The sequence below is a fragment of the Notamacropus eugenii genome, chromosome 6 (genome assembly GCF_028372415.1).
Source record: "Notamacropus eugenii isolate mMacEug1 chromosome 6, mMacEug1.pri_v2, whole genome shotgun sequence".
In the NCBI taxonomy this organism is placed as follows: Eukaryota; Metazoa; Chordata; class Mammalia; order Diprotodontia; family Macropodidae; genus Notamacropus; species Notamacropus eugenii.
In genome coordinates this window covers 52,537,777-52,548,831 of record NC_092877.1, presented here as the reverse complement: position 1 = coordinate 52,548,831, position 11,055 = coordinate 52,537,777, and the positions used below count along the sequence as shown (strand labels likewise).

The 11,055-nt window shown below is 37.6% G+C and overlaps 1 protein-coding gene across 4 annotated transcripts in view; it reads right to left on the bottom strand.

Annotated features, from left to right (window-relative positions):
• Positions 1–1,429: 1,429 nt before the first annotated feature.
• The window catches only part of FAM193A (family with sequence similarity 193 member A), a 239,203-nt gene continuing 229,577 nt past the window's right edge, over positions 1,430–11,055 (bottom strand). For all 4 annotated transcript variants that reach the window (XR_011969424.1, XM_072620044.1, XM_072620047.1 and 1 more), the window contains one exon: positions 1,430–2,361. Coding sequence is in view for 3 of the 4 variants with exons in the window: in XM_072620044.1 (XP_072476145.1) it covers positions 2,268–2,361 (94 nt within the window). In the remaining variant the exon portion in view is untranslated. The remainder of the gene's footprint in view (positions 2,362–11,055) is intronic.

Genomic DNA, 11,055 nt, shown 5'->3' with positions numbered 1-11,055 from the left:
CAAAATTCAAGGTCTTCTGTCAGCAGTAAAATTAGGTAAAGAGATGTGATCTCTTTCCATATATGCATGTTTAAAATGTTTAAATTGTTATATTTACAGCACTGGTCGTGAGGCTAAAAGAGGGAGGTTTGAAGCCCATCCCTCTACTTTCAAGCCTGGTTGAACGATCTGGGCCAAGACACTAAACATATTTGGGTCTGTTTTCTTATCTCTAAAATGGTTTTGGACTAAATAACTTCTGATATTCCTTCTAGCTCTAATAGTCTATCAGTCTTTTGGAGAAAGTACTTTGGACCTTGAATTAGGAGATCCGGGTTTATATCCCACTTTATTAAACAGTACTCCTAAGTGAGTCACTTTCCCCTTGAATGTAACCTACTTCCCAGGCATGAAGTATCTTGTAATCCTTAAGCAATAACAATCTTTATTTTTTCACTTTGGGCCTGTAACACATCTCTGAAAACTCCAATAAGAAGCTTGTAAGAGGGTGTTGGAGAAGAAAAAGGTGCCCTCTTTGAAGATCTGTTGTACAGTGTGAGAGTTAGTTGTCACGGTAACTTTATGTCCCATGATCGAGGTATTTGATTTAACAGTTTATCAAATGGAGCTGTATTTTTCCCTTGGTGAAACATATCTCCTAAGTCTTACAGAAAGAAGGCTGTGGGGATTTGGGTATGCACATTTAGGAACAAACTTATACTACTGATATAGCTACAGGTGGATGATTTTTCTTTTTTAACCATCATAATACTCAAAGACAGTTTAGCAATTCCTAGAAGGCTGTGATCTGACGCAGTGTGGGAAGTTCTGACCCCAACTAAAGAACAGATCTTTGAAGTATTAAGGTATTATCACTGGTGCACTGGGCACTCAAGAGCAACTCGTAACATTCTAAGTATGGTACCATTCTGATGAGACAGCCAGTCAAAACAGCTAAATCAAGACATTTCTTATAAACAATACATTTCTTGCTTTACTCTATCGTTCAGACATTTTCAGAGAACCTCAACAACTGAAAGGGACCTCACAGACCAACTAGTCCAACCCTTTTACATCTAACCCAAGTGGTCAAGTTGCCTTTGCTTAAAGACCATGAGTGAGGAGCAGCCTATTGCCTGATTGCTGTAACGTCTTTCCTTTCATTAAGCCGAACTTGAGTTCTTTACATCTTCTATGCAATGTTCCTAGTTCTGCCTTTTGGGCTAAGTAGAACACATTTAAAGCTCTCTTCTGTGGCAGCCCTTCTGGAGATGGAAGGGGCCCTGGAGATAGTTTCTGAGTCTAACTCTCTCATCAGGTAGATGAGGAAACTAAGTCACACAGGTAGCAACAAAACTAGGAATCAAATTGAGATCCTCTGATGCCAACTCCACATGTGTCCCCTTCTCTGTCCCAATAACCCCAGCAGAACAAGACAAGACACAAGTCGTCTGCCATACTAATGTATTCCATCTTTCAAAAAGAAAGACATGATTTTAATATTACTTAACAATATGTTAAAAAAGTAGCCAGTCAGGCTTCAGTGTTAATACAATTATACACTCTATAACAGATTTGATAGTGTGAGTATTGTTCTTTTTTCTGTTTTTTTTTCTTTTTTTCTTTTTTTTAAACTTTCTCCTTCTGCAAGTATTCTTACACAAGCTGGCTACAAGTCAGGGGGAAAAAAATCAAACACAAATAGCGTAACTTGTACACTCTTAAACAGTAGATTGTGAAAGAGAACTCAAGAAATGCTTGTCCCATACGAGTCTCCTTTCCATGAAGACGTGGTGGGAGTAATTCCGGAGCAGATGAAAGCAGCGCCGATGATGAGAGATCCAATCCTTTATCATGGATCAGGATGATGAGAAAACAGAGCTAGATGCGGGCAGGTGTGGCAGAAGCCACTGCAAATGATGCAAACGAGTGTTCTGGCCTCCACCCAAGTATGGGAAGCAACTGATAGTCTCTGAGGCCAAGGCAATCAGGAGGAATTGGAAAAAAGCTATTGTTCCAACTCCCACAGCGTACAGCTACAATCAAATAAACCTCACTCACAGACTACAAGCACACAAGCTAACAAATTCAGGTAGAAAGTGGCGATTTCTCAGGCTGCAAGAATTCTCAGGCCGAGGGGTTCAGTGCAGACCCCCATGGCACTGGGGACAAGGCAAGGCAGCACTGGCTCAGACCCGGAGAAGCTTTCAGCACTGGCGGCAGGAGGGCAGGGCAGGGCAAGTCTCGTAGGCTCCTGCAGGGCTTCCTCCTGAGGCTGTCTCCTCCATTCAGTGGGCAGCAAAGGTCGTTTTTTTCAAACTAAAATTGGACCAGTTGATGGAAAGTCTCTGCCTTGTCTGTCTTGCAGAATCCAAGCAGAACCTGTAAAAATAAAAAGCAAAAGAAAAAAAGAAGGGAAACAAAAAGAACAACATTCTCAGCCCCAAACAGTATCACTACACAGGTAAGCAGTTTCCCCAAAAAATTTTTATAAACTATACTGACTCTCTGTAACTTTGGAAAAGTTACTTCCCCCCTTTCTGTAGACCTCAGTTGCACTTTAAGGTTTACAAAGTGTTCTCCTCAAAACAACTCTATGAAGAAGATGGTCTAAAAATTATCAACCCCTCCCCCCAAGAGAGAAAAGGAAACTGAGGCACAGAAATGAAATGACTTGCCCAAAGTTCACTAAGCTAAGCATCAGAGCAGGGATTAGAATCTAGGTCCCCTGACTCCAAGTCCAAAGGTCTTTTCCATTGTACTACTCATGAATATCTCAATCACTAAAACACCATATCTGCATCACTAAAGTCTCTTTCATTTTTAAGGTTCTCTGATATTTCACCTTGCCCATTACTCCTAATTACCAAATCACTTTCACCACAGGTGGTACTGAAAATGGCAAAATACAATTACCGAATTTAACTCTACTCAAATAGAATGTTAGCCAGAGTTTTAAGGACAATTGGTTGAGGTCAATGATTTAGTCTCAGTTAATGTATTATCACTAGCCCTTCATACTAACTAATCAAGTACTTACTGTAATGAACTTTTGGGGTTACAGTGCATTAAAAAACTCACCAAAGAAAAAAAAAATCTACATACCAATAGTAACAGATATGTATAAACATGTTCCCCAATACATGGAAAGGCTACATTCCAGACAATCTATGAAGTGAAGTTCTCTATTTATAATGGCATTTTGCACTTAGAGCGAGAAATCCTGCCTTCTCTCCACTGTCTCCTGCAGACAAGACTGTGGTTCTTGTCATGGAGACAGTACAATAAACTATGAAATTCTTAATTCTAGACTCTACAGCATTTCCTTTACTCAGGGGAAACCCCATATTACTATGTGCATAATACCTTTTGCTCATTCTACTCACTTTTTCAAGAATAGATAAGGACATTCGTTAGCTTCCTCTGTTAGAATGCAAATAAATAAAGCCACTTCTTACATTGGAATAAAGGGAAATATTTCACAGAGGGAACTGATTGTGAATAGTGGTTTACCAAGTATGGCACATACTTGGTATGTATGGTACACAGACCATTGATTGCTTGTGAGGTTTTTCTAGGTAGTCTGCAAAAGGTATAATTTGTGCAGAAGAATCATGAAGCTTGGAGCAAAATCTCACTTTACTAGTCATGTGAGCACGAGTACGTCTCTTCCTTTCTCTGGGACTTAATTCCCTCATCTGTAAAATGGGAATAATAAAAATTTACACTGCCTACCTTTAGAGGTAATGAAAGTGAAGTGCCCTGTAAAAGCTAAAGCCCCATTCAAATGTGAGCTCTGAATATTTTTCCTTTTGTTAAGTCCTACTCTGAGACCTCACCATAGGGCTGAGATGATGCTGAGTTATCAAGGGTGTGTCACCGTGCATCAGCTCTGAAGGACATAGTTATGTTCAGAGAGGCATATCAAGAGTAAACTGGCCATTAGGTGATAAATTCTTTGACAATAACAACCCATGAGACAAAGAAAACTATAAAATAGCCCTCAGTTTTAGGGAGTGCCTTCCACTTCCGCAATGATGGAAGAAGATGGTGAAGGGGCACAGGACAGATGAAAAAAATGTTGTAAAATGTGGTTAAGATTTAAGAAACAAAAGAGGCCAAAGCTTTGTGGAATACATAAAAGCCTTACATTCGTACTCAAAGTATTTGTATGATGACTACTTGGTTTAGAAACAGAATTAGGAGGCACTAGACAGAGCAAATAATAAAGGGAAAAACTGTAACTTAAATAGAAAACTGGTCACTGATGCGAGAGGTGTCTCACCTCTGTAATTATTTCAATTTCCCCTCTCCCAACTACCTCAATTGTTTGCTTAAAATAATTAAGCAAAAACATCTGATATAGATGTACATTGGGGAGTCATTTCTGAAACAGCTATTTACAGTCAGACTCACTGACTGGTTCGAGTCAATATAAAAGATTAATATCTAACCAGAAGAATAAAAAAAGGAACAGCTCTAATCTGACCTGCTTAAATAAATTAACAGATGCTGAAAAATGAATGAGAACATCAATGGGCTAACACTAAATCTTAAGGAAGTTTAAGTAACTTTAGAAAAATCATTACAACAGGAAAACAAAACAGCTTAGAAACAGCCTCTGCTAGCCAACCATCTCTTTGCCAAATGGAGACTGTCAAACAAAGGCAATTATGTTGAAGAAATAAACACATTTGTAAAATCTTACAGAGGATGATGACAGAAGATTATTAACAGTATTATTTCATAAGACAGAAGGAAAAACAAGGTTTCAGAAAGCTTGGTCAGGGCATTCTAAAAGAAAGTAAGGAAGGAGCTGGATTAAGCACAAGCAAAAACTGGGAAAGATTTGTTAATATTTCTGTAACAAATTATTTTCTCTAGCAGGGTGGCATTTGGACTCTAACACTGCATTTCCTAAGGTGCTTGGATAAGCAAGTAGGAAGGGCACAAAAGAAAATAAAGGAAAGAATAGTTGGAGTACACCAACTAATACAGAAGAGTTCATGCTAGAGGTATCAATTTTGAGAGCACTGAGGGATCAATTCTTCTCAAGATATCTGGAAAATAAGCGGAAAATAAAAGCTTGGGGGGAAATTATGCATGTTTTTATTACTTAAAAAAAGGAAATAAAGAAAATACCAGAAACCACTGACTCATATGCTTATTTTTCCCATCTTCATAAAAATCTTTAAAAAAACCCAACTTTTTATTGTGAACTTAATTATCAATAGAGATTTTAATACATCAAAGACAAAGAAGAGGATTATATATGAAACTGTAAACCTATTATGTACATAAATTTAACATGGTAATAAAAAGTTTTCTTGTTTTTACAAACTCTTCAACACAATTTATACATACCAAGAGCATCTTTCTCATATTTCTATAGCATGAAAGGTGCATAAGACAAAATCCCATGTTATTTGTGGACTATAAAATAGCACTTGATTCCAAATGACACTTAAATTTAAGAGTTTTCCTCCAAAATGGAGTCTCCCACGCATAAGTCAAAATCATACAAGATTCCTTGAACAACAGAAATACTTGGTTCACCTGAGCTCTGATTATCATCAAAGCAAGGCATTTTTCCAGTCATCTGGGTTCCCAACTTCAGAATCCACTTCAAATTTTGACTCCTTCCTTACTCTTCTTTATATATCGTTAAGTTGCCACACCTTATCAATTTTGTCTCCACAACATATCTAACCTTCTTTCTCCACATACATGGGGTCATTGTTCAGTTGTAAGCCCTTATTACCTCTTCCCTGGACTATTACAATAACTTCTTGATTGGTTTCCCTGCTTCATGTCTTTTTTTTTCTCTCTAAATCTTCCATTCAACTGTGAAACTGATACTCCTAATGTATGGATGTGATCTGTTACTCTCCTATTCAAGAAGCCCTGGTGCCTCCCTCTTGCCCCTAAAGTGCATTTAAATGAATGTTTGGCATTTAAAACCCTTCACAATATGGTTCCAGCCTATCTTTCCCTTCACGAATGCTTATGTTCTGGTCAAAATATCCTCTTTGCTATTATTTCCACGCCTTTGCCAATGCTGTCTCCCCTGACTAGACAGACATTTTCTTTACCTTTAGAATCCCTGGCTTCCCTCAGGGATCAATTTAAATGCCAATTCTTACATGATCTCTCCTTTCAGACTCCCAGCTGTTAGTAACCTCCACCAAATCACTTTGTATTTAATTTGTATTTACTTATCGCTGTACATTACTGCCCTTCCCCCCAAAGGATGCAAGCAGGACAATCTTAATTGTCTTTGCATCCACAACACCAAGCACAATGTCTGATACTTAGTAGGTTCTTATTAATACATTTTGCTGAATGAAGGCATTAAACAGGGAGACACGCTAGACAAGTAAACTGTCCACTGTAATGAAGAATGTCCGGATTGGAGCTCAAATATTCATATGTGAACTTGTGTGAGTCATTTCCATTTCTTGGCCTGTTTTCCCATTTCTAAAGCGATGGGCCTAGACTACTGCAATAATGTTCTGGTTGGTTTCCCTGACTCAAGCCTCTTCCTACTCTAGTCCACCCTCCACACAGTTGTCAAATTAAGCTTCCTCAAGTGTAGATTTGACCACATCACTCCCTCCATTCAATAAATTCCAGTGGCTTCCCCTTCACTTCTAGGATAAAATATAAAATCCTGTTTGGCTTTTAAAGCTCTTCATAACCTGACCCCTTCCTACCTTTCCAGTCTTCTTATACTGGACTCTTCTGTCAGGTCATCTGTGATCGAGTGATACAGACTTCCTTGATGTTCTTTGCAAAAGAAATTCCATCTCCCAACTCCAAGAATTTTCACTGAGTATTCCTCATGCCTGAAACTCTCTCCTTCTCCAATTGATAAATGGTCAAAGGATATAAACAGGCAGTTTTCAGAGGAAGAAATTAAAGCTATCTATAATCATATGAAAAAATGCTCTAAATCACTATTGATAAGAGAGATACAAATCAAAACAGCTCTAAGGTAACACATCACACTGATCAGATTGGCTAACATGACAAAACAAGAAGATGATAAATGTGTTGGAGAAGATGTGGGAAAGTTGGAACACTAATTCATTGCTGGTGGAGCTGTGAGCTGATCCAACTATTCTGGAGAGCAATTTGAAACTATGCCCAATGGGCTACAAAAATGTACATATCCTTTGACCCAGTAATATTGCTTCTAGGGCTGTAATTCAAAGAGATCAAAAAAATGGGAAAAGGTCCCACATGTACAAAAATATTTATAGCAGCTCTTTTTGTGGTGTCCAAGAACTGGAAATTGAGGGCAAGCCCATCAATTGGGGAATGGCTAAACAAGTTGTGGTACATGAATGTAACACAATACTATTGTGCAGTAAGAAATGACAAACAGGAGGACTTCAGAAAAACCTGGAAAGACTTATATGAACTAAGGCTGAGTGAAATGAGCAGAACCAGGAGAACATTATACACAGTAATAATCACAGGGTATGAGGACTGTTTCTGACAGACTAAGCCCTTCGCAGCAATGCAAGGACCTAAAACATTCCCCAAGGACTCCTGAGGCAAAATACCATCCACATCCAGAGAAAGAACTATGGAACTGGATTTGCAGAATGAAGGAGACAATTTTCTCCTGCGTTATATTTTGTTTTGGTTTTTCTCATGGTTTTTCCCATTAATTTTCATTCTTCTGTGCAACATGACTAATGTGAAAATGTGTTTAATAAGAACGTATGTACAGACCCCATACAAGATTGCATGCCATCTTGGGGAGTGAGGGGAGGAAGAGGTAGAGAAAATTTAAGACTTATGGAAGTGACTGTTGAAAACTGAAAACAAATAAATTAATTACATTTAAAAAGAAGAAAAAGAAAGAAATGTCAATATCACCTACAACACCTGTGTCTTGTTATGGGACAGCACCATATAAGATCACTGGGATAAATAGATTATTGAAAAAAATTTTCAGTAACATACCTACACCGTATGTGTATGTATACACATTGAAACATCTGTATGTTTCACTAATATATAAACTGCATATGTGTATGACTATATGTATATATACTTTAAATTTGGCTGACTGACATGCACGTTTGGGAAATTAAGTCTTAATTCTTCTTAGGGAGATTCTAAGGTTTTATTGGTAGATTATCTGATTATAAAGATACATAAATTCACAGTTTCTAAATTTACATTACTGTTTTATGCTCTATTATTATAATTTAGAAAATACGTCCCCTTTCAAAAAAAAAAACCCATCAAAACGGGCTAGGGACAAGAAGTTGCTGAAGTGCCCTCCTCTAACCAATACCAGTTTCACACATTTACTTTGTGCCAAGCACTAATTTAGAGATGTCTAAATTAGCTTCTTGACAATCTATGGAGTGCCTGTTGGCTATCTTCATACCCATTCATGTCATCCTCATGCCTCTGCTGTCTCCATGTCACTGTACCCTTAGGAAGTTACTGTTGTATTGTTTAAAAACTGCTCCATGTAGTAAATCCACGCTCCCCCCACCCCCAAACAACTCTGCCTCCTGGTGTCTTGGTATTCCTTTAAGTCTCAGCAAAAGCTTTGCCTTCTACAAGAAACCTTTCCCAATGCTCCTTAGAACCTTTTTTCAAGACTGTCTCTATCTTGCTTGCATATAGTTGTTGTCATGTTGTCTCCACCATTACATTATCTCTCACCTTTCTCTGTATCCCCTGCACTCAGCACAGTGTCCAGCACACAGTAGTCACATGAATGCTAGTTGCCCAAGTTAATAACATTCAAGGCCCTCTTCTATCTCTAAAATCTTACAATTCTATGAACTAGAACTAATCCCGGAGGGAGTGAGAACTCAAGTGTTTATGACCTGGCCCAGCAGGGTGAAGTTGATTCAAAACTCAGAATGGCTTCTACAGGGCCTTAAAATGACCACAACTTAGCTTAGCACAAAAGACTGAAAGCAAAGGGCTTATACTGGAATACAGTTATTCTGAGGGCTACTGAAAGAAAATGATCAATTTTTTAATTTGTTCATTTTTGCAGAGACTAAGGTCAATCTAAAGAATTAACACCATAAAGTCATTCAGTATCTATAAATAAGGACTATCACAATTCACCACTGTAAACTATGGCACAACATCAATATTCCATGTTTTAGAGGAAAGGATTACTGATTGACTTGATTGAAAGAGGTCAAGATTTCCTCTTGTGAGCCAGGGAGGATGGACACGCTAGATTTTCCTCAAACAACAGATGTTTTCTTTAGGCTCAATATTTGATTATGAAATATAAACTTGTTGATATGAAAGCATGAGTTGGTGTTAAAAGAGTCCTGGACTTTGGTGCCAGAAGAGCAGAGGGTCCCAATTTACTACTTATATGGATTTGAGCTAATAATTTTGTTTCTTTGATATTATTTCTTCACCTGAAACCTAGGAATAATAGTATTGTCCTCCTAAGCAACCTCAAAGGAGTCATGAGGATCAAATGAGATAATCTATAGAAAATACTTTACAAACTGAAAAGCGCCATACAGATACATATTGTTATTATTTCAATCACTATTTGGTCAAAAAATCTAATTTGATAAAACATCTACCATTAAGAATTTGTTAATGTTTACCAAAATTATAAAATAAAATGAAAAAGGCGTTGGATTTGCAATCAAAAGGCCTGAGTTTGAATTCTGTTTCTGTTATTTACTTGTATGATTTTGGTCAAGATACTTTTTCCCCCTTTTACTGGCCTTAGTTTCCCCATTTACAAAATGAAGGTGCTGGAATAGGTGGTTTCTAAAGTCTCTTTCTTGAAGTTCCAAATCATATTGTTCTTCAAAACATGTAAGCCCAAAGTACTGGGTCAATGAATTCTTAGTTAACCCTGGGACATTTATTTACAGATGAAATAAGTCAGTTGGTACAATAAGTTTTTAAAAATGAAAGGGAAAAAAAAATAAAAGCTGTGGTTTAGTATTTACTTTACTTCCAGAATTCAAAATGTTCTGCTTAAAAGAGTTTACCTTCACCTCAGTCTTTAAAACATGAAACTGATTGCTTCTATTATCTCTTTACATGTACGTGCAACACCACAACAACCACGTACAATGATGAATATCTATCATCACTCCTATTTCGTAAGAGGGGAGGGGGAACCTCATATCACCAGAGGGGTAAGTGTTTTGCTCAGGTACATGTAAGTTCAGAAGATCAGTAACTAGCATTTATAACCTCTGAGTATCCATTAGTAGTTGAATTACTAGTAGCTTTTTTCCCTACACTAAAATAACTGTGATGAATATCAAAGAGACTTCTAAGATGCCACTGAAGCTCTACTTAGTACAATTTTGAAACTACGTACCCAAACAAGGTGGAAAATTCCATAAATTCAGGACCACTACAAACTCAGGGGCCAGAGTTGCTCTTCTTTCATTTGATACTATGGTAGCAATTTTTAAAGTGGTACATTTTAAAGTCTGGGTTCTTGTCACTAACATATATTATTCAGAAACATTCCTACTTTTAGGTAACATGGGAAAAGACTGTGCATCTGTACAATGCACTGATATACACACTGAGAGGAATACAAAATGTATGATTATTATTCCTACACAACGATCTCAACAAAAATCATTCCATACAAGTTGGGAAGGACAGCTTTGATTCCTGAGATTTATATGATTTTCCTTATGTATATAGCCAGACTGGATCACCGGTCATTTAAAAGCAGCATCAGAGGCTGAGGCCCTATAGGGCCTCAGTAGCTGCATTTGGAAACATAGTTCATCCTCAATTTGGGACAGGGATACAGAAGGTGAAATAAACATGACTTGTTTCACCAAAGCCAGACTTACCACAAATGGAATTAACAAAGGATGATAAGGAACCAGAATTTTCCCTCAAATTCCAACTAATTCCACAGAAACCTTCAATCAGGAGCTACAGTCCTAACTCCATATCATTTTAGACATAATTCTAACAAGAAGCTAAGCAGTCTAAGGTTCCTTCACATAGGTGGCAAAAGGCTCTACAAACCCCAACACCCCAATAAGCATCACTTTATTTTGAATAGCAATATATTGAAAAACA